At 42.5% G+C, this 24,295-nt stretch overlaps 2 protein-coding genes across 2 annotated transcripts in view; one reads left to right on the top strand and one right to left on the bottom strand.

Annotated features, from left to right (window-relative positions):
- The window catches only part of LOC124005219 (peptidyl-prolyl cis-trans isomerase FKBP8-like), a 56,870-nt gene extending 52,054 nt beyond the window's left edge, over nucleotides 1–4,816 (bottom strand). The window contains exons 1-3 of the mRNA XM_046314298.1: nucleotides 3,952–4,816; nucleotides 3,390–3,559; nucleotides 2,994–3,082 (exon numbers count right to left, since the gene is read on the bottom strand). Of these exons, the coding sequence (XP_046170254.1) occupies nucleotides 2,994–3,082; nucleotides 3,390–3,559; nucleotides 3,952–4,408 (716 nt within the window). The 5' untranslated portion in view covers nucleotides 4,409–4,816. The remainder of the gene's footprint in view (nucleotides 1–2,993; nucleotides 3,083–3,389; nucleotides 3,560–3,951) is intronic.
- Nucleotides 4,817–7,901: 3,085 nt separating this feature from the next.
- LOC124036348 (RNA polymerase II elongation factor ELL2) overlaps nucleotides 7,902–24,295 on the top strand; it is a 44,406-nt gene continuing 28,012 nt past the window's right edge. Inside the window, exons 1-2 of the mRNA XM_046350818.1 lie at nucleotides 7,902–8,039; nucleotides 10,809–10,856. Of these exons, the coding sequence (XP_046206774.1) occupies nucleotides 7,902–8,039; nucleotides 10,809–10,856 (186 nt within the window). The remainder of the gene's footprint in view (nucleotides 8,040–10,808; nucleotides 10,857–24,295) is intronic.

The raw sequence follows: 24,295 nt of genomic DNA, 5'->3' as shown, positions 1-24,295 counted from the left end.
AGGGGACTCACGTCAGGAACAGACAGACCAGGGGACTCACGTCAGGAACAGACAGACCAGGGGACTCACCTCAGGGACAGACAGACCAGGGGACTCACCTCAGGGACAGACAGACCAGGGGACTCACCTCAGGGACAGACAGACCAGGGGACTCACCTCAGGGACAGACAGACCAGGGGACTCACCTCAGGAACAGACAGACCAGGGGACTCACCTCAGGGACAGACAGACCAGGGGACTCACGTCAGGAACAGACAGACCAGGGGACTCACCTCGGGGACAGACAGACCAGAGGACTCACCTCAGGGACAGACAGACCAGGGGACTCACCTCAGGGACAGACAGACCAGGGGACTCACCTCAGGGACAGACAGACCAGGGGACTCACCTCAGGAACAGACAGACCAGGGGACTCACCTCAGGGACAGGCAGACCAGGGGACGCACCTCAGGGACAGACAGACATACCAGGGGACTCCCATCAGGGACAGAGGGAGAGATTCACCTCAGAAACAGACAGACCAAGGGACTCACCTCAGGGACAGAGGGAGAGATTCACCTCAGAGGATCACCCTCCTCTCACCCTTATTTTTCTAAAATAGAATTGATCAACTACTCTGGACCTCTAGAGCTCCACAAACTCAATACAAACAAGACCTCACACATAGCATAGTACCACACGTAACAGAGCGGAAGACTTGCAATGCACGCTTTACACTGCATCAGGCTCTGGCAAGAAATACAAAACCACACAGAGGCATGACACAGTCTAAGGGAACCCTTGCCCATGGATCCTCAGAAATGGCTATATTCTAGAAAGTAGAGTGCAAACAACAAATCTTTACATATAGGACAGCTGTTTTATCTTTATACTGCTTTGTCCACAAATTGTTTGTCTCGTCTCAATTAGCTACATTCAGTTGTATGTAAATATCAAGAGGAAGATCCTAAACAACCTGTTGATTGGGTAATCTATGTGGGAGATTACACATGTTGCGTGGCACACTGTTCATTAGCTTTATCCTCATTTGTTTACCTGTTAGAAACACGCAGTTATATGGCTGTGGATGAACAAAGTTATTTTACACTTTTTATGAAGGTAGCATGACATTTGCCAGCAAATAACTGAATTTATGCCATTTCGTTCAGTTAGTTTTCTCTTACAACTCAAGCGGTAATTTGAAAAAGAATGATCAGGTTACAATGTTGAAGTAAAAATTGGATGTGAAGTATGATATGAGTTTGTTTCGGCTCCACAGGTGTCAATGTGTTACGTTCTATACATGCAATGGCTTATTAATGGGGCGGGGGTTGTAAACCCAAGCCATTGGCTGCAATTTTAGTGGTGTCATCCCATAGAGCGTGAGGGAGGGTAGAGGACTCTGGCCGAGTGTGAAGGGTGTGTGGAGGAAGCCATCTGCTCCCGTTAATGGTTCATTAGTCAGGCTGCCCTCTGATCAGCAGGTACACTAGGACTGCCCCTTAGTGTGATAATATATGTTACATTCCTTATTAAAAGGAGGGGTGATGGATGGCCAAGTCTATGTTTGAGTTTTTACAACAAATGATAGTCCCACTAAGCGCAAACCAGATGGGATGATGTATCGCTGCAGGATGCTGTGTTAGCCATAATAAGTGTGCCTTGAATTCTAAATAAATCACAGAGTGTCATTAGCAAAGCGCCCCCACACCATCACACCTCCTCCATTCTTCACGGTGGGAACCAGACATGCAGAGATCATCCGTTCACATACTCTGCGTCTGAACAAAGACACAGCGATTGGAACCAAAAATCGCAGACCAAAGGACAGATTTCCACTGGTCTAATGTCCATTGCTCGTATTTTTTGGCTCAAGCAAGTCTCTTGTTATTGGTGTCCTTTAGTAGTGGTTTCCTTGCAGCAATTCGACCATGAAGGCTCGATTCACTCAGTCTCCTCAGTCTCCTCCAACTTTATCTTGGCCAGGTCACAGTTGCAAATGAGAACTTGTTCTCAACTAGCCTACCTGGTTAAATAAAGGTGTTCTCAACTAGCCTACCTGGTTAAATAAAGGTGTTCTCAACTAGCCTACCTGGTTAAATAAAGGTAAAATAAAAATATATAAATAAAAAAAACAGTTGATGTTGAGATGTGGAAGGTAACTCTGTGTCTTCCTTTCCTGTGGCGGTCCTCATGAGAGCCAGTTTCATCATAGAGCTTGATGATTTTTGTGACTGCACTTTGAAGAGACTTTCAAAGTTCTTGAAATGTTCCGGATTGACTGTCCTTCATGTCTTAAAGTAATGATGGACTGTCGTTTCTCTTTGCTTATTTGGACTCCCACGTGGCGCAGTGGTCTAAGGCACTGCAATTCAGTGCATAGAGGTCCCTGGTTCAGATCCAGGGATTCAGGGACCTTTGCACAGTCCCTGGTTCAAATCCAGGCTTTATCACATCTGTCTGTGATTGGGAGTCATATAGAGCAGCGCACAATTAGCCCAGCGTCATTTGGGTTTGGCTGGGGTAGGCAGACATTGTAAATAAGAAGTTGTTCTTAACTGTCTTGCCTAGTTAAATATATATATATTTGAGCTGCTCTTGCCGTAATATGGACTTGGTCTTTTACCATTAAGAAGGAAAGAAATTGAACAAATGAACCTTTAACAAAGCACAGCTGTTAATTGAAATGAATTCCAGGTGACTACCTCATGAAGCTGGTTGAGAGAATGCTACGAGTGTGCAAAGCTGTCATCAAGGCAAAGGCTGGCTACTTTGAAGAATCTCAAATATAAAATATATTTTGATTTTCTTATTACATGATTCTATATGTGTTATTTCATTGTTTTGATGTCTACATTATTATTCTACAATGTAGAAAATATAAAATAATTAAGAAAAACCTTTGAATGAGTAGGTGTGTCCAAACCTGGACTTGAACTGTATATATTATTGTTGTAATTGTGTCTTTACCCTAAAGTGGTGCTGTTGATCATGATACTTCCAGCGGTGTTTACCTTCCCAGAAGTCCATAGGTGTACTGTGAATCTGCCAGCAGTAATGTGATCTCGTCCTGTTGCATGGCTACAGCACACTCCTCCAGGGCCTGTGTGTCAAAAAGCATTGTGTTACCTACAGCTCCCTCACTGTTAATGGTTTATTTTCACACATATGAAGAGTTATTAATTTACCTCGCATACATTGAAACACTATAGAAATATAGAATACCAATGGACAATTTCTAGTTCTGTTGTGTTATGGCTACACTGAGACCTATAGATATCACATGTGCATTCTCTGAAGGATAAGTCCAACCCTGTGTTATGCTTAGCAAATGCAGTTGTGTGTGTGACAGGGTGCAGGATAGGTGTGTTGGAACCTGTCCTGTCAATCAGAATGTCTTTAGATCCCACCTGGTTGACATCTCCCTCTCCGATGACGAACACCAGTTTACGGTCTTTCTCCACCACACTCCGATCCTCCAGCACTCCCTGCATTTTGACTGTGACCTCCTGACCCCAGGCTGGATGCTCAGCTTTCTGGGGGCCAGGCGTCAGCACCTTCTTCCTTAACAGGCGGTCATCTGGGAGAAGGAAGGATCAAGGGAAGGACATAGAGAAGGAGGAGGGTGAAAGAGGTGGCAGAGGGTTAATCTGCTTGTTGTTGATCAAAGAGGCACTTGGAGAAAAATAAAAATAGGAAAGGGCATAATGTCATGTAATACAGTTTAAATTAAACATAATTTCATTAATTAAATTGCCATGACCACGAAGAAACATGACTCAAAAAAAATTATGTCGAATTTGTTTGCATGTAAATTACAGGCAGTGCCACAACAATTGACAAACACATGTGTTTACAATAGAACAACAAAGTTTGCCATGAGTGCAATATTGCTTCAACAAAGCATTTCAATATTCCAACATAATTGCTTAAACGTTTTATGATGATGACTTTATTGAATGAGTAACATACCTGTGATGTCCTCCCAGTCTTCAGCCAGGAACAGCTCCTCAAAGCTGGAGGAGATCCACTGCACCATCTCATGGTCTGGGAAGAGACTCTCCTCTGAGCTCTCCCTGTCCTCCACAGACTCTGTCTCGCAGAACCTCACTGTTTTTACAAAACGGAGGGTCTTCTTCAGCTTCCTCTCTTCCACACAGGGGGTCTCTGTCTTCTTAGGGACAGTGTTTAATGTCGTGCCAGCATTACCTCCACCCTGGCATTCTATCCTGGGGTCTCCCTCCCCATGGGGCTCCGTATCTTCTTGTTGAGGCCCATGGGACAGTTCCTTCTCTTTCTGACTGTCCTTGTCACCAGGACCTGTGTAGGCCTTCTTCAACTCTGGCTCATTGGTCTCCACAACCCGCTTCTCTTGCTCTCCAGAGCAGGGCTCTGTCTCCATCTCACTACAGGGAGCAATGGACACCATCTGTAAAGGCCTCCAAGAGAGATGATCTTCCTCCAGCCTATCTATCCCCACGATGCCTGCCTGGTCGGTTGATTCTGTAGTGTGGAAGCAGTCGTTCGGTCTAGTTACGGCTGAGAGGTGCCTTCATCCATTAGCGACGGTCTGTAGTTTTTATGAAAACCGAAATCCACATAAATTCCTGTTAAATCCCATTTAAAAACATCCATAACCAGCCCCAAATCCCGGTTGCATCAATTGTTTTCCAGAACTTTGTTTTACCAACTAGAGCTATACACAGTCTCGCCTCAACCTCCTATCAATCCTGCTACTCCTTGTTAGCCTACATATTCCAGAGAGTTAGGAGCAACAAGAAATTATCAATGGAAAGAAATTGTACAACAAATGAAGCACATTCGGTCAGCAGGCTTGCGCGGCTGTAATCTGTAGGATTAGAAGAGTAAAATCTAATCTTCTTGAAAGTCTGTAAGCTTCTTAATGACTTCATCGTGCTGCTCCATCATGCCGTTTCCATAAATGCTTTCCACCAATAAGATCTCAGGGACTCTGCCGTCTTGGGTTCAGTTTTGTTTTACTATGTGGCACAATATCTTATTTTCCCTTTTTAAGTAGATAAGTGTTAAGAGGGAGACCTAGAATGGCCCTGATCACCTGTATGAGACGATGGGTGCTTGTTTTATTGAGTTGAGTGGATTTCCCTTAATATACTTATCAGCAACAATGTACGCACTTTCTTTCACTGATTTAATGTCTAATACGTTTGAAGGGAAAATCAATCAAACAGGAACATTTTGAGTGGCACAATCTAGATATTACTATAGGATCTGGGGATAGTATATTTCTACAAACATAACAGGTTTTTCTAGGGTTGCCACATACCTTCTGTGGAAGAGGAACCAGTAAACAACACTTTCAAGACAAGACCGGGCTCGGTCCTTTAGTGACTAGAGTGTATTATCTTAATAACTGATGGCATGGCAGCCTTCAACCAATATCAGTATACACAGCCCTCAATTCAAAGCGCACTCACAATTTAAATGAAAACAGCTTTTGTTTTGAAACAATGACAAATGTTTGTGTGCATTATTTGGAGTGTCTGTTAGATATCCCCTGGCACTGTGTCGACATAATAAAACATCTTTGTTTTATTCATTCGGATAAAGTTACTGAGAGATTGCAGTAATTGTATAAAGTTATTAAAAGCTGCTTTTTTGAGTGTGTGTCATTGCAGTTTCTGGTCATGTCGCAATAGGAAAAGTGAAACAAAAATATTCAGACTGTCATGCCTAAACTTAAGACCACTTTCCCAATTTGACTGAAGGTAAAATGAGCCATTCAGTGAATAATAAAAAAATATATATGTATATATATTTCACATTTACTTAACCAGGTCGGCTAGTTGAGAACAAGTTCTCATATACAACTGCGACCTGGCCAAGATAAAGCAAAGCAGTGCGACACAAACAACACAGAGTTACACATGGGATAAACAAATGTACAGGCAATAACACAATAGAAAAATCTATATACAGTGTGTGCAAATGTAGTAAGATTAGGGAGGTAAGGCAATAAATAGGCCATAGTGGCGAAATAATTACAATTTAGCAATTAAACACTGGAGTGATAGATGTGCAGAAGATGAACGTGCAAGTAGAGATACTGGGGTGCAAAGGAACAAAATGTAAATAACAATATGGGGATGAGGTAGTTGGGTGGGCTATTTACAGATGGGCTGTGTACAGGTGCAATGGTCGGTAAGCTGCTCTGACAGCTGATGCTTAAAGTTAGTGAGGGAGATAAAAGACTCCAGCTTGATATGGTTATTTACCTGAAATGGGTATAGAGATAGACAGGTTTACACGTATAGCTGGATGTCTTGTTGTACCAATTCTGTATGGACTGATCTAAAAAATATGCAAACTATCTGGATGGAAAATCTCAAAATAATGTTAATGATTTAATTGACCGCTCAATGGGGAAATTGTTATCTGAGTTAAACTAAATGCACTAAAGAAGGCCAATTCCAATGCCAAGTATCTACTTTTTGCTATATTCAAATAAATTAAAATGATAAAATAATGTGTGCATACTATGTATTTTGGTAGTTTGTGTGGAAGCTCAACATGAGGAAAGCTTTTTAATAGTACCTACAGTATATATGTGTTTATGACCCCCTCTGTTTAGCCCCAACCTCCTTAACACTGTTGCACTGCAAAACATCTTAGAGCAATTCACTGAAAGGACCCTGAACATGAGATTAACATACACCTGTGCAAGAGCCACACTTGCATTCTATGATACCATCACTATGAATCCTTAATACCATCACTATGAATCCTTAATACCGTCACTTGAGAGTTTGGATTTGGGTTGTTAAATCTCCTGAGGTATATTGTCCCACATAGTAGCTACAACCGACAAGAGCATTCACAGTGATAATCTTTAGGGTCAGAATTCAGTATTTCCTCTTACATTATTGTCAATAGACAGCATACTGCACTGTACACTATATATTTGCTGTGATAAGTGTTGATATAGTCTGGTTCAGATAGTCATAGAGAACCTCAGACAGCCATATGCAATTAAAGACTCCATTTGGGACTGTGAGAGAGCTCCTTATTAATCCAAGGCCCAAGCATCTGGACTGTTAGGGATTATGCCTTTAATTAACCCAGATTCCCTCGTTTTTCATCACTGTCCGTTTCACATCATCTGTCTGCGAGCACGGGATTGGCCCTCCAGTTCAACAGAGTATATTTTTGTATTTTTAATCTAGTTCAGAATAAAATTGTGTTTTAAATATTTTTTTCTAGATTTCATATTTCCATGGTTTTCAATGTGGCGATTATTATGACTTCAGGGCTGTAAGAATATATTGGATCCTAGGTTATAAACACATTTGTTTTTTATTACCCAATAGGGAGATGATATTATAATAATCATCACATGAGATATAGTAATAACAATGATTATGATTCATTATTATTTACAATAGAAGCATACCAAAACATAGCATTTGTGTCACACAAGCAATCTTCCAAAAGATTTTGGTGACATAGAGTCAGCATTTGTTCTGTGATAGGTCTACCTCAAATTGTTTTCAGTCTATTAGAGAAAGGCTCTCTAGATGGGGGTATAATTTTACAAGAGAGCTTTTCCTCCTTTTTCTTCTCATTCAGTACGAAGAAAAGATAGCCTATTCTTCTAAATTAACCTACAGTATGACATTGCTATTATAATATCAAAACAAAAACATGCAAAGACATGTTCATGGTGTGTGTGTGTGTGTGTGTGTGTGTGTGTGTGTGTGTGTGTGTGTGTGTGTGTGTGTGTGTGTGTGTGTGTGTGTGTGTGTGTGTGTGTGTGTGTGTGTGTGTGTGTGTGTGTGCGTGTGCGTGTGTGACGTGACCACGGCGGCGACGCATGCAACGTTAACTCCGCCTCCGTCCAAGTGACGTTTCACAGAGAATGTCGCCAATTTACCTCAGTTGTAGACATGGCAGCGCTGAGACAGGAGCATCGGTATGGGCTCTCCTGTGCAAAAATCAACAAAAACGTTCAAAATAAAACTCTGTATCACGTCAAGCTAACTGATACCGCCATTCGAACGCTTGAAGCCTACCAAAATCTTAAGGTAAGTCCCATCCGATTTAATTTGCTCTTGCTTGGGTGTTTGTTTAATTGGATACTCCGACTATAGTCTAATCGCAATGAAAACAGGTAGACCACTGGGTAAAAAGTTCCATCAAGTACTGAAAGTGTCAGCGACCTAGTAGCCTATCGTTTATTGTGCTTGTTGTACACTGCGAACACTAGGCTATGTATAGTTTATTGATCGATGTCATAGTTTACAGTTTTAGTAGTCTATGGTTGTTTGATTATATGGGACCATAGAAGTTATGCCACAGCACCCAATACACAATTTGAGGTTGTTTTAAATTGCTTTGAAAATGTCCTCCGATTGCTTTAACTTTCATTCGTGTGGTGCATGGCCTCTGTGAACATTGATGTTTCGAAGTAATATATTTTATGTGACTTAATAGTCCAAACATCTATTCGTCATTTAGAAACACAAATAAATAATGCTTAGAATTTGAAAATAAATAGCGCAAGACCATATTTATGCTCTCATCAGCGCTTTAACCTATCTGCGAATAATGGAACTCAACATTCATTGTAAATTGTAAATCTATCCACCAATCGTGTTACTTTAAAAGTACAATAGCCTACATAAGCTGTTATGGTTTCTGATAATGTGGCAGTTTCTCAGTTTGAAAAATGTGTAGCCTAATAACCGTATGCCTATGTGACATGGATAATATGCAGTACGCATTTCTAAGTAACTGTAGCCTAGCCTATGTGTTGTTTTGGAGATTAAAAATTCCTTTGATGCCTGTTGTCAGTGGTAGAAAAAGTACTCAACTGTCATACTTGAGTAAAAGTAAAGATACCTTAGTAGAAGTTACTCAAGTAAAAGTCAAAGTATCTGGTTTTAAATGTACTTAAGTACAGTGGTGGAAAAAGTACTACATTGTCATACTTGAGTAAAAGTAAATGCTGTCAATCAAATTCCTTATATTATTAAGCAAACCAGATGGCACACTTTTCTTTATTTTGATTGAATTTACAGACAGCCAGGGGCACACTCCAACACTCAGACACAATTTACCAACGCAGCATTTGTGTTTAGTGAGCCTGCCAGATCAGAGGCAGTAAGGGTGACAATGTGTTATATTGATAAGTGTATGAATTGAACCCTATTGCTCTCCTGCCTGAGCATTTGAAATATAATGAGTAGTTGTGGGTGTCAGGGAAAATGTATGGAGTAAAAAGTACATATTTTCTTTACAGATACCCCCCCAAAAAACTACTTAAGTAGTACTAAGTATTTTACTTAGCCTACAACAGGCAGTTGTGTAGTAACTATGAAAAGTAGGGACAACTTGGAGACCCTCTACAGTCAATTGCTGTAACTCTGGACAGCAGTTGGATGGGGCCCTGTCAATTTCACCCCAACCCCCGAGTCCGTTGTTGTTTGAAGTTTTGTTGCTGTGCTCTTGTGCATCGTTTTGCCCTTTAAACGTTTAGAAGCCCGCCCAATTCCAGAGATCATTGGTCCATCAGCTGGTGTTAAACTATGGGTTCCATTTCCCAGTGAAAATGCATGGCAACTCTCACATCTGCTGAAGTGTCATGAATGTAATGAGATACAAAGTGCATATATATACAGGGGTCTGCGCTCTTTTCAATAGGCTTTTTTACAAGTCAAGTTCTTAACCAAATACATGAGCTATACATATAACTACAGTGGGGGATTTAGTTCATCATGCTTCTTCACAAGGTTGTTAAGTCAGGTCATTATCAGTTTCTGTGGGTTTCACTCTGTATGAGTAAATGAAGAGCCCCTAATGTTCATCATGCAACTGACCCATAAAACAAATGGATTCCTAATAAGCCTACCCTTTAAAATACAACATGAGCTGTAGGCCTATTGAGCAATGACCAGAGGGAAAGAGAGCAGCAAGGATGACCTCTCCCAAAACCGTCTACAATAGATAAACAGGCCTGTTGACCATGGCTGCAGCTGTACCTTTCAGATAATGGCTCTTATCTCTTGACCCTGTATCATCGCTAGGAGTACCTCAGAGATAAGTTTTTGTTCTCTCCTATGTTACATACTAGTCATATACAGGTTCTGATCATTCTTGACTGTTCAGGAACACCTGAAACATGCAGTGTGGTTACAGTTACATAAAGGCTTATTTGGAGGACCGTGTTGTATATGGAGGACCGTGTTGTATATGGAGGACCGTGTTGTATATGGAGGACCGTGTTGTACATGGAGGACAGCGTTGTATATGGAGGACAGCGTTGTATATGGAGGACAGCGTTGTACATGGAGGACAGCGTTGTACTATGAGAACTGGTTGAGTGAAACAAGTTTTCTGTGCTCTAGATTGATTAATCAGAGACATTCCAGTGCAGATTATTGGTGAAGCAACATTGATCTCTGGGTTGTTTTATTATTGAATTAACATTTAAGAGGTTGTACTTCGGTCATTGGGGGCAAATAAGGGATGGGAAACTATAATTATTGTGATGGTTAGCTAATGGTATAATTTGCCCCACTGACCTAAGTAGCACTGTTTTAATACATTCTCATCTTGATGAATAAGTCATTATTGCTGTGAGAGAAATTGCTGTTATTCAGTGTAATCGCAGCAAATATATCTACTAGCAGAGCTTGACCAGATTTGTAATATTTATTATTAAATAACAATATTTCATTTCAATATTTAATTTTACCTGATGTATTTTAGGTTCAATCGTATTGTATTTACCTTCAATGCTTGAGTCTGTTATATTACATGATAACCACTTTCCTCTTTTTGTCTCTCCCCAGGGATCCTTACCAAATCAGCCAGCAATTTGCTTCAAGGGGAGCCAGGGGGTGAGATGAATGTGTTTTCACCTCCTTTCTAATGCTTCAGAAATGAAATGCTTGAATTAGTTCTGATTTGCTGTACAGGCAGCACATTCGTAACAGTTCCTCCACTGCATTTTCTTATGAGATTCAAAAACATGTCTTGAAACAAGAGGGCAGTCCAGTTGCATGCATCCACTGACTAAACCCTGAAGGCCTGCCTGATTAGATTGCACATGTTTTTCTATTCTTCTATTCTTCAGCTGGTGGTTATTGTTGCCTTACAGAGATATACAGTAGAATGGAGCTGTTCTCACATTTGTTGTTATAAATACAATAATAGCTTGACTGCCTTGCAAAGGGACTAACAGTATTTAATGTGACCTCCTTTGCATTTGTGGCATGTGTGAGTTTAGGGTTGTTATGCTTTAGCTTTCCATGTTCGATTTAGAACTGGATTCAATCAGACGTGCTACAGCAATGTTTATACAGAGTCTTTATTTACACAACTACAGTACTGCCAGTTATTCTGAAAACTGGAAGCATACAGATGGTATTCTCACAGTATTCCAGGACCATGTTTGTGATTTTTATCTGACTATAGGGGAAAATATGTGATAATATGCTAATGCATAAATACTGCAAACCAAGTTTGTTTAATTGTAGCTATGTGTCATGTTATCCTTGATGCTGAGTGTAGTCAGACCTTAGTACATCACCTACAGAAACACTTGGCAGTGAAATGGAGAAGACATTCCTGTGAAGCAGCAGTAAAGAAAGATGCCTGTGTCCAACCAGATTAGCCGGGGCACTAAAGCACCCTCCCCAGCACTGCTTGCTAGCCTACTGCACATTTACTACACAATCGGTCGGCCCTGTCTAAAAGGAGCTGCTCTAATCCCTGCATTGACCAAAGTGACTTTGCTCTGTACACAAATGCTGGCCTGTGTGCTCACACAGACCCTAAGAGAGGGTACACTATACCCCCAGGCTGCTAGCCAGGTTACTGGGTCAGGCTGGCAACTGAAAAGGCTTTGTTTGGAGAGGGGGAGGAGGTTGGGGAGTTGGTGAACCCGAGGGAGCCCCATGTCTCCACGCCTGTTGTCTCTGTGTAGACATGAAAGAGCCGAGATGAGGAAAGGGGGATGCTATGGCAGCCGTGGAGTTGTTCTCCCTCTGTCTGCACAGTTCTTTATGGCGCTTCATCAGAAAATAATCAAGTACTCTGATACAGAATGTAGCTTAAGTAAACAGAAACATATGCAAGCCAGCGAGTGTTGTAATTGAACATATGCAAGCCAGCGAGTGTTGTAATTGAACATATGCAAGCCAGCGAGTGTTGTAATTGAACATATGCAAGCCAGCGAGTGTTGTAATTGAACATATGCACGCCAGCGAGTGTTGTAATTGAACATATGCACGCCAGCGAGTGTTGTAATTGAACATATGCACGCCAGCGAGTGTTGTAATTGAACATATGCAAGCCAGCGAGTGTTGTAATTGAACATATGCAAGCCAGCGAGTGTTGTAATTGAACATATGCAAGCCAGCGAGTGTTGTAATTGAACATATGCACGCCAGCGAGTGTTGTAATTGAACATATGCACGCCAGCGAGTGTTGTAATTGAACATATGCACGCCAGCGAGTGTTGTAATTGAACATATGCAAAATCGAAGCGATGAATACGGATAGGCGACATCAGTCCTTCTGTTTAGCTTTTTTAAGTGTGTGCAATTAAAGTATGCTTTAATCACTGAGTAGGATTTTGTGATTATATCTTTGTTGGCACATTATATATTCAAATTGCTTTGGCGGAATTCAAGCATAAGCTCCCTCCCCCTCTGACAGCGGCCCCCTGTGCTGGCCGGTTGGGCATTAATGAGCTATCTGCCGTTGGAGGGAGAGCAGATTAAGCTGTTAATGGGGGAGGATGGTGGTGAATGTGGCAGACTGGGGTACACCAGACAGAGGGGGACCAATGGGCTCTAAGGTTCCTAACAGTACAGTCACGGTAAACAGTGTCCTTACCCATCATATCTACAGCAGCTCTTAACATTTCAAAAACAGTGTTGAGTGATATCATTTTCCTGTACTCTTGAGCTGGTGACATCACCCCCAGCCCAAAAGAGATGTGAATGTAGACTAGTGGATGAGGAGTGGGTATGTGATGAGAGGGGTGCTGCTTGTGACCAGTGATAGACTGCATTGTTCTCTCAGACGTGCCCTGCTGGTCCAATAGAGTAGATGTAACGTAGTAAACGGAAATCCGAGTGACACTCAAATGATCAAATCAAAAATCAAATCCAATTTTATTTGTCACATGCGCCGAATACAACAGACCTTACAGTGAAATGCTTAAGTACAAGCCCTTAACCAACAATGCAGTTTTTTTAAAGACCCCCCCAAAAATAAATAAAAGTAACAAATAATGAAAGGGCAGCAGTAAAATAAGAATAGTGAGGCTATATACAGGGGGTACCGGTACAGAGTCAATGTGGAGGCTATATACAGGGGGTACCGGTACAGAGTCGATGTGGAGACTATATACAGGGGGTACCGGTACAGAGTCAATGTGGAGGCTATATACAGGGGGTACCGGTACACAGTCAATATGCTGGGCACTGGTTAATTTACATTTACATTTACATTTAAGTCATTTAGCAGACGCTCTTATCCAGAGCGACTTACAAATTGGTGCATTCACCTTATGATTAATTGAGGTAATATGTACATGTAGGTAGAGTTATTAAAGTGACTATGCCTATAACATAACAGAGAGTACAGCTGCGTAAAAGAGGGGGGGGGGGGCAATGTATGTAGTCTGGGTATAGCCATTTGATTAGATGTTCAGGGGTTTTATGGCTTGGGGGTAGAAGCTGTTTAGAAGCCTCTTGGACCTAGACTTGGCGCTCCAGTACCACTTGCCGTGCGGTAGCAAAGAGGACATGATTACTAGGGTGGCTGGAGTCTTTGGCAATTTTAAGGGCCTTCCTCTGACACCGCCTGGTATAGATGTCCTGGATGGCAGGAACTGAGGTGGTGTCTGCTTACACTGTAAACTCTCCTTCCAGACTCACGTTATGCATCTCCAATCCAAAATTAAATCTAGAATCGGCTCCCTGTTTCACAAACAAAGCATCCTTCACTCATGCTGCCAAACATACCCTCGTAAAACTGACTATCCTACCGATCCTTGACTTCGGCGATGTCATTTACAAAATAGCCTCCAACACTCTTCAAAGAAAATTGGATGTAGTCTATCACAGTGTCATCCGTTTTGTCACCAAAGCCCCATATACTACCCATGACTGCAACCTGTATGCTCTCTCGTTGGCTGGCCCTCGCTTCATATTTGTCGCCAAACCCACTGGCTCAAGGTCATCTATAAGTCTGCTAGGTAAAGCCCCTCCTTGTCTCAGCTCACTGGTCACCATAGCAGCACCCACCCATAGCACGCGCTCCAGAATGTATATTTCTCTCGTCACCCCCAAAACCAACTCCTCCTTAGGCCACCATTCCTTCCAGTTCTCTGCTGCCAATGACTGGAACAAATTGCCAAAATCACTGAATCTGGAGTCTTGTATCTCCCTCACTAACTTTAAGCGTCAGCTGTCAGAGCTGCTTGCCGATCATTGAACCTGTACAAAGCCCATCTGTAAATAGCCCACCCAACTAACTCATCCCCATATTGTTATTTATTTTTTTGCTCTTTTGCACCCCAGTATCTCTACTTGCATGTTCATCTTCTGCACATCTATCACTCCAGTGTTAATGCTAAATTGTAACTTCGCCACTATGGCCTATTTATTGCCTTACCTCCCTAATCTTACTGCATGTGCACACACTGTATATAGATTTTTCTATTGCGTTATTGACTGTACGTTTGTTTATTCCATGTATAACCCTGTGCTGTTTGTGTCACTCTGCTTTGCTTTATCTTGGCCAGGTTGCAGTTGTAAATGAGAACTTGTTCTCAACTAGCCTACCTGGTTAAACAAAGGTGAAATAATAAAAACAAAAAATAAGTGTAAAGAGATTACACTTGACATAATATATATTTAAACATTTCAATTGACATGCCATCCTTGCCTTACCTTTTGTTGTGGCTGGTAACGTGACATTCTTGCTTGGCTGCTCCAAATTTACCATAAATATCACTATCACAGTAACTTAGCCAGTAGCCACTGTCTAGCCAGTAAGCTTGCAATTATTTAACAAAACAAGCAACTTTTCCTCTAAAACAGATTAGCTACAATTTTGAATAATGCAACTAAACCATATTACACTCTTGAATAATGTGACAATTGACAAGCCAGTGCAGACAAATAAAGGGTTATTTTCTCGTTTGTACACATATTAAATGTAGCTTTCAAGACCACAGCTAGATAGCTAGTAACGTTAGCATATCAAACATGAATGTTTACTCCTCTCATACGGACAGAAAATATCAGCTTCAGCCTATTAAAGTTACATTATAACAAACTAGGCTTCATTTGATCAATATCATGGAGTTATAGGCATTATAGGAGGTAAACTCAAAATTGTGACTGAAAACGTTAATCATTTCCCTGGACATTGCTCATCCAAATATTTATATATTCTTAATTCCATTCCTTTGCTTTAGATTTGTGTATATTGTTGTGAAATTGTTAGATATTACTGCACTGTTGGAGCTAGGAAGACGAGCATTTCGCTACACCCACAATAACATCTGCTAAAAACGTGTATGTGACAAATAAAATTGGTTTTGATTTGGTGAATTGATTAGCTTCTTGCTACATTCTTCTTACCAGGAAGGTGGCTCAGAGCATTCAAGGGGGAAAAACACTGAGCTTCCCTTTTTAAAGCTAAGGCGACAATTTCAGAAAGTAACAGGTGAAAACTTAATAAAAGTCTCAAATATAATGAAAATGTCTACACATTTCAGTTGTATTTTTGCTGTATGAATGTTGGGTTGAACGAGACAATTCTGTTTACACTGCACTGCTTCGAGGGGGGAAACTGTTGGGTGAGTGTCGTGTGCGACCTCCAAAGGTAGTGTTAGAGATGTGAGAAATACAGAAGTTTACATTACAGTAATGTCTCATGAGAATCGATACCTCCCGACAATCTCTCAAAATTCTCCTTAATCCCCCTCAATGAGTATAGATCCTAAATGCTGTCTGGTGCTGAGAGGAGAGTAGAGGAGGCATTAGGGAGCATTCTTCCCAGGGATCATCTAATGACAACTGTGTGTGGCTCAGCTAGGACCCCCCCCGGTCCCTCCCGTCTACCTCCCTGATTATTGTGCCGTTTCACCCTCTGCCTTGGCTGAAGCCTTGGGCGACATCAGGGCATCCATCTCACATGCGGCTGCCCCGATCCTACCCCCACCCAGAGCGCTCCGCCTCTCCATCTCACTGCAAATTAGCTTTAGCTTCTTGTCGTGTGTGTGTGTGTGTGTGTGTGTGTGTGTGTGTGTGTGTGTGTGTGTGTGTGTGTGTGTCGGTGTGTGTGTGTGTGTGTCGGTGTGTGGGTGTCGGTGTGTGCATGCCCGTCAGGTATTTTCCCGAAAGCTAATTAGAATAACAATAAGAGGAATGCAGTCAGAGAGAGGTCCTTTCCCAGTGGAACAACTAGAAGGTGGGGGGAGTCGTCCTTCAGGCACACGTCGCTCTATTCATCCAGATGTGTCGAGCAGATGTGTCGAGGAAAAAGGCTCTGTGTGCCCTGCGCATCTGAGGCCCACTGTTTTGACTGGCAAAGCTGTTGGCCCCAGTATTTTGGGATCACAGTATCTGAGGGACAAGCCTAATGAGACATCTCCCAGTCCAGGGAAGCCCGGCTCTCTTTCTTTAGCAAGCAGCTCTGATGTTGAGAAAGCTTGTGTAGCTCTGAAGTAGGGATTCGAGGAGGATATTATTCCAAGTTACAATGTTTTGTTAAAACATATTTGCATGTTTTTGTGTAGTAATTAAGCATGTAACTTAACACAGATATGGAACTGGAGGTACGGTGTTGGACTGAGAACATGTTGATTCCCAGCAGCACTGATCTATCTGGCCGGGCACCGTCTCAGAGAGTGTGTGGTCACCGATCCAGGATGACTAATAGATCCAGGATGTTGTAGTGCTGCTCACATATTAGCTCAACCAATATGTGTTTATTTATTAGCACATGTCAAAAAACTATTAGGAATATTGATTGACATACCCAGCCCCCATTGTTTATACATGTACAGTTGTAGTGTTCTCCTTTCATTACATCAACAGTGATAGGAACATCATGGCAGCTATTTATATTACATTTACATTTAAGTCATTTAGCAGACGCTCTTATCCAGAGCGACTTACAAATTGGTGCATTCACCTTATGACATCCAGTGGAACCGTCACTTTACAATAGTGCATCTAAATCTTAAAGGGGGGGTGAGAGGGATTACTTATCCTATCCTAGGTATTCCTTAAAGAGGTGGGGTTTCAGGTGTCTCCGGAAGGTGGTGATTGACTCCGCTGTCCTGGCGTCGTGAGGGAGTTTGTTCCACCATTGGGGGGCCAGAGCAGCGAACAGTTTTGACTGGGCTGAGCGGGAGCTGTACTTCCTCAGTGGTAGGGAGGCGAGCAGGCCAGAGGTGGATGAACGCAGTGCCCTTGTTTGGGTGTAGGGCCTGATCAGAGCCTGGAGGTACTGAGGTGCCGTTCCCCTCACAGCTCCGTAGGCAAGCACCATGGTCTTGTAGCGGATGCGAGCTTCAACTGGAAGCCAGTGGAGAGAACGGAGGAGCGGGGTGACGTGAGAGAACTTGGGAAGGTTGAACACATCACAGGAATAGGCTAAACCAAGGAGATCCTGTTGGAACTAAATCCATCTGTACACCAGTAAGCACTGACCCAGAAGCTACCAAGGAGGGTAATAACATCACTTTGAAATATATATTTTTCCTTCTTCTCTGAAAGCACCAGTGCAACAAAACAGGCATCAGCGAGAGTGAAAAGCAGTATGTGATGATAGAAAGAGCAATCCTCTGTTCCTCCGATCTTTCAGTTTGTCTGGTTGGTTGTTCGGCTATCAGCAATAGTCACTTTTCCTCAACTCTTCCCACATCCATTATTTTTCCAGCATTTTAAAAATGCAGCACAACAGGATACAAGCAACACTGCCTCTGTAAACAAAGATGGTTACGGAAGTGGAATAGTCAGAGGGGAGAGTTTCTGTCTGAAGTCTGTAGTGCTTGTGTTCTTTAGGGTTCAAATCACTAGAGTACTACAGACTGAGCTATTGTTTAACCTAAAGAAGAATAACAACCTCGTTGTTTACCAGATTTAGACTGGGTGATATACTGTACAGGAATGGAGGGAGTGAGTTATTGAACCATATGTTTGCTGAGGTTGACAGATTAGCCCAGCCTCTCTTGGAGAAGGCACATTTTGCTTGGCATAAGAGTCGATACCTTGGGGGATGCTGTAGCCAGGCCAATTGCCCACCCCCTGCTCCCCTCAACAACCCCCTTAAAACCCCCAACCCTCCTCTCTGTGGATCGGCAAGTCTTTATCAACGGTAGGGCTGACTTGAAGCACAGGAACAAAAAGACAGCCTCACTAAAAGCATGATTTAAAAGAGAGGTGATCTCATGCATTGTGTTCATGATCTATGAGTCATTGATCATACGGTAAACAGCGGGAGGATTGTGGAGAGCCGGAATTAATATGTGCCCCAGATTTCCCTGTGGCATCGTCTGCCTGTGTTGCCTTCTATGGTTGTCTGCATGTGTCATTGGAATAATGCCTTCCTTTTTAAACACCACTTGTAAGCTTCCTTTTCCTTTTTGACCAATAGTTCTGTGTGGAACATTGTGAGTGTCCTAGCAGTGTGTCCTCATAGTACACATGGATCCAGCGTGTGTGTATTGCTGTTTGTGAGGAGAGGCAGCGTGGCAGAGGGAGGGAATGCTGTTGTCCTCAGCTCTAATCCACCCCCTCCTCCTCCCAGAGTAGTTCTCTCTGTTCTGTTTGTCCTCTCATTGGGATGCTTTGGTGATCACCACATACCAGAGAGACGGGGAAAGAGAGGACTGTGGAGTACCGTTCCTCGTGCACGAGCTGAGCTGGGAGTCACGCTGTGACGGTGCTGTTGTCCTAGCCCTCTCCAGCCGCCCGCCACACGTCCCTGCTGTTCATGAATAATCCAGGCTGGCCGACGGTCCATTGCTCTCAGCTCTGTGGGGGAAGATGCAAGAACAAAAGACAGGCAGCTCACAGCAGCAGCTATGACTGTGCAGACTGGGATAAGAGGACAATGGCCAGTAGTGTCAGTACAGACAAGGGCAGGAGGCACAGACTAGAGTAAATCACGTTCATATATCTAGGCACCTGCTCCCATCACTGTGCTGCCATGCTAAATACCAGAGCTAGGATCTCTACCTGCTCGGTAATGTCTACAGACCCAAGAAGAAGAAAAGAACATCACCAAATAAATACTTATCATCTTTCCTGGCAGATGGGTGGTTAGCAGGAGGAGAGAAAGTATATATCTTTACCAGAATAATGATCTCATCCGCCACCAAATGTAAGGCAGAAGAAGAGCAACAAGATCAGAGATAATGAATAGTGTTAATGCTGTCTGTGTGTCAGAGGAGGAGTTTTCCATGGACACCAATGAGGGGTGCCCTTTGTCCTGCTCTAACAGCAGAGCCCCCAACAAGTTGTTCTGTTCCAGTCCAGTTCACACCTTACAACAGCCTGAAAGTATTTGACATCTCTAAACACACAGGGCCGGCCAGCCAGCCGGGAGTAAGGCTGCAGCATATGTGCCTGGGCCACAGTGGGGGTTATTGTATCTTCCCCCGCGCCCCATTGAGAAACTGTTCTGACAAGGTGCTGAGGATTGTCAATCTGATGCCATTTTGCTGGGATGACTGTCCAACTGCCAAGTTCAGCTCACAGGATGGACACTATTGGACAAAGCTGACTGACTCAGTCCTCTGACAGTTCACTGCTCACTGACTCCCTTGTTCTGTTGGGGCGTTTTTAGAATCATTTGCGTATGTTATCCATTCTTTCTCACAATTTGTTATAATTGTCCTGTACCTTGTCCTGAGAGTATTGTACCAGGATTTGAACAAAATAAATGTTGTGTAATATGGCATAGCTTACTATTTTAAATGTCCCTTGAAATGATCAGATAAAATAAAGAGTACAGACAGAAGTGTGATGCCTAATTCCTGTGGTTAGCGAACGCTAAATATTGATTTGTTTCCTATGTAGGCCTAAGTAGTTAGTTGGAGGCATTGACCGCTGATGTTGATGTTTGGTTGAAGGGTGGCATACGGCCTCAGCTGCAGCGTAGCTTAGGAGATGTTTCATCTTAGTCCTTCCATGTGACCTGCGGGAGTGTGGGGCTCCCCCGCCTTAACCAGAGATGGAAAGGGAAGGCTCACACTGCCTGGGGAAGACAGGGGCCCCTGAGGCCTGGGGGCCCAGGGCAAGGACAGCTTTATGGTGTAACCTGCCTGCCCTGTGTGAGTCTGCTTTATGGAAATACACATCTCTGTTACTCACGCTGATATTAAACTTACCTGTCAATGTGGGTGGTGGTTCTGGAACAGAAAGGGACCAAGGTAAAAGTCATGTTAGATTTCCATCAGTTTGGAAAATGGGAACCCACAAAATATTGATTATTTTTTATTTAGTTTAAAACAAATTATCAATATTTCAGGAGTTTTGTTGTGATAAACATTTGTATAGATTTATTTTAAATACACAAAGCACACAAATTTAGGCCTAAGCTTTTTTGTGTACCTTTTCTATTAAGTGTTTATTCGAAACCCTCTAGCATGAATAACTGTCCTGGGAAATGTAATCTGAAGACAGGAGAAAGTGGCAGGTAGCCAGTTGATGATGGCCCCTGTGTGCTCAGACAGAGCTTTTAACGGGAGTCCCTCATGCTATACGGCCCTTAAACTTCACACCAGGTACTGTCGGGGCTAAAAGCTCCCAGGGGAAATGGTTTCTCCCCCAGGAGCCAGGAGTGCAGAGCTGGGAACTAATGGGTTGAATTACATATGGTTATGAAGATGGAGAAGAAAACTGTGAATAAAATGGGGGCGCCCTCAAAATGGACTGACCTGAGTAACATTGATTAGGTGACAGGCAACTCTAACGCTTGGCTGGAGGGGGGTGCTCGATGCTTGCCTCGCACTAAGGGCATAGAAACCGAGGGAAGTGCTGGCGTTATGGGGGTTGGGGTTCTGGGGGGTGCGGGGATTGCACAGCTAAGACAGTAAACCCTGAGCTGTGCTCTCCCTAGGGGCAGGCAGGCTTTTGTTTATCAGCGTCTCCATTTGAAACAAGTCATTCTCCATTGCAATGCTGTCTGCCTTGACCTACTTCTGGAGCCTCTCTTTCTATGACTTGTTGCTTGTAGCTTTGGTCAAGACCAAGTCTTGAGGTAATAGGTCCTGACGATATGGCTCTTCTGTTTACATTGACTCTTTTTTTGGTTGATGGCAGTTAATTAGCAGAAACCTTAAGCAGCCATCCGTGGAATCGTTCCCCCTCTTCACAAAGGGCTGGACAGATATAGGTCAACATAACTAATGGTCAGTTTGATATCACAAGTGTCCATGGCTTTGTGGGCTGCCTTGCGTTTTGTGTTCCGCAGTGTGGCTTGCATGTTGTGTGCTATAAAGAGAGCTGAGGCTTGGTGATGGGGGTAGGGTGCATAGCTCGCTGTGGGGTTCGGAGGGGGAGAGAGATGGGGGGGTTGAAAGAGGAACTGTTTATTGGCTACAAGCTACAGAAGCTGCTTATTGCTGTACTGCATAACTAGGCATTTGTGGCAGCCAGAGTCCTGCCTGCCACATCTACCCCAGGCACTGTGCTTTCTGCCAGCCAGCCTGGAATCAATCACTTCACAAATATAACGAAACATACTGTTTCAAGGCCACTGTCTGTCTTCTGTTTTTCTTATGGCTCCTAATAAGATGAAAATGTTACGTTATGTTTTGGTCCTTTGTGTTGTTAGCTGTGTCAAGCTAGTCTGACACCATTAGAGAAGTGAAAGTGACCTACTTTCAGATGATTTGCCAACTATTTCTGAGTACTGTATGGCTGTGCACATTGTCAGTCAGTCAGTAATCATGCTGGGTCAAAAGAAGTAATCATTCTGTGGCCCATCTCTCTGCCCCTTTCAGGCGGTGTCAGAGGAAGGACCTAAAAATTGTCAAAGACTCAAGCCACTCAAGTCATAAACTGTTCTCTCTGCTACTGCACTGCAAGTGGTACTGAGGCACAAAGTCTGGAACCAACAGGACCCTGAACAGTTCTACCCCCAAGCCATAAGTTAATTAATTAGTTAACCAAATAGCTACCTGGACTATCTGCATTAACCCTTTTTGCACAAACTGTTTGACTCGTAACATACACTGCTGCTACTGTTTACTTTCAATCCTGTTGCCTAGTCACTTTATTCCTAGTTATATGTACATATCTACCTCAATTACCTCGTACTCCTGCACATAGACTCTGTACTGGTACCCTGTGTATATAGCCAATTTATCGTCACTCACTGTGTATTTATTATCACTTTTATTATTACGTGTTTTACTTTTCTATTCCACTTTTTTTCTTTCTCTGTTTGTTGTGAAGGGCTGTAAGTAAGCATTTCACTGTTAGTCTACACCTGTTGTTTAAGAGCATGTGATGAATAAAATGTCATTTAATTAGATCTTGTCCTCAAATTTCCTCTGCTTATTCATATTGACGAAGGTTGAAAGAGGCATCGGGACAAAAATGTCTATTTACATAATGTACATAAACTTCTCAATTTACATTAGCAATGGAATGTCCCATGCTGAGAGAGGGGATGACGTTCTTGCTTCGCAGCTCAAATTTACCGTAATTATCACAGTACCCGCTAGCCAGCTATGCGAGCAACTTTTAATCTACCATATTGCACTCTTGATTAATGCAAGAAAACCATATTACACTCTTTAAATAATGCAACAATTCACAAGCATGTGCAGATGTCAAAATGGTTTGTTTTCTCGTCCATCCACTCATTAATTTAGGATCAAAACAATATCACACCCAAAGTGGCACAGCTGCTAGCTAACGTTAGCCAACAACATCTGCTTCATCAAGTAACTTTAGAAAAGCAAAAATGTACGTTTACCCCTCATACAAATTTAAAAGTACACTAACATTATCATACAGGGTCATTAATATTATACAGCGATAAGTAGCTAGCAAGCTAAGCAAAATGTATGCATCCTCCTCGCATATTACCAGGGGTGGAAGTTTAATGAATTTGTTCCCGGTACGGGACCGCCTATGTGTGTACACACTTGTCAAACCGTCACTTCAAATGGCTCCTTTACTAGGCTACCCGTGCATGTTCATCCACATATTTCCAGCCTCCAAACAGTGGTGAATGGAAAGAGACATCTGTTACACAAAACACCCTAACAAAATGTTTGACATTTGACGATTGTCATTACGCCAGAATTTATGCAGCCACTGCTGTCCGTGCCCGTCTCGGTCACTTATCTCTGCCTTGGCAAAATGTCAATCATGTTCTGATTTAAATGTTCTCTTCGTACCACATCACATTTTGGAGCGTAGGCTATGACGCTCATTTATAAGTCCATTTGCAAAATGGTCATGCCTCTGACATGCAGTAATGATAAATAGTGGTGTAATAGCCTACAGTTTTCTTTACATTTTGTTTATTTATTGAGATAGGCTCATATTTTACCTGTACGGTGTATTTTGCCAGGATGCCATACCAGCCTGCCTTACTTTCACCCTTGCATATTACTAGCTAGCTAGTTAGCTTCGTTAGTTAACATTGGCTGACGTTAGCATTCAGCTATCTAAACCATAGCTAGATTGCTCACATAAAATGCCATTTTTATATAAAAAACTATGGATTTTAGCACCCAAAGAAAAGCTTGCATTTACACAGGACAAACATGGGTACAAGGAAATCATTCAATAATGGACATTTTTACAAGTATCAACTGACAGCAACTCGATCTAGTCGGAGGTGCAGTACACCCACACTCGTCACCACTCAACTTTATTGTACTTGTACATCTTGGAGTTGAGAAATTCAGCTACTTGCATTCTTGTTAGCTTTTGCTTTGAAATAAATGACAAGTGTTCTGAGATTCCCTCAAAGCTACGGTGTCAATTTCAGAGTAAACGAGTCTCAAATATAAGGAAAATGCAGATACATTTCAGCTGTTTAAAAAACATTGCTCTGCTATTTAGAATTTACTATAGAAGCATTTGACTCTAGAAGACAATTCTGCAATGCTCGGAGGAGTGGGGTGAGCAAGGCTCACCCACAACCTCCGGAGGTGGTGTATTTAGAAGACAATTCTTCTCACCCGCAACCTCCGGAGGTTGTGTATTACAGTTAAAGGTCAAGCCGAGGGTATTTTCTCGAAACGTCTGGGCAATCTCTCGTAGTGAGAAGAGACCCT

Source organism: Oncorhynchus gorbuscha, linkage group LG01 (assembly GCF_021184085.1).
Source record: "Oncorhynchus gorbuscha isolate QuinsamMale2020 ecotype Even-year linkage group LG01, OgorEven_v1.0, whole genome shotgun sequence".
In the NCBI taxonomy this organism is placed as follows: Eukaryota; Metazoa; Chordata; class Actinopteri; order Salmoniformes; family Salmonidae; genus Oncorhynchus; species Oncorhynchus gorbuscha.
This window is presented reverse-complemented; position numbering and strand designations above follow the sequence as displayed.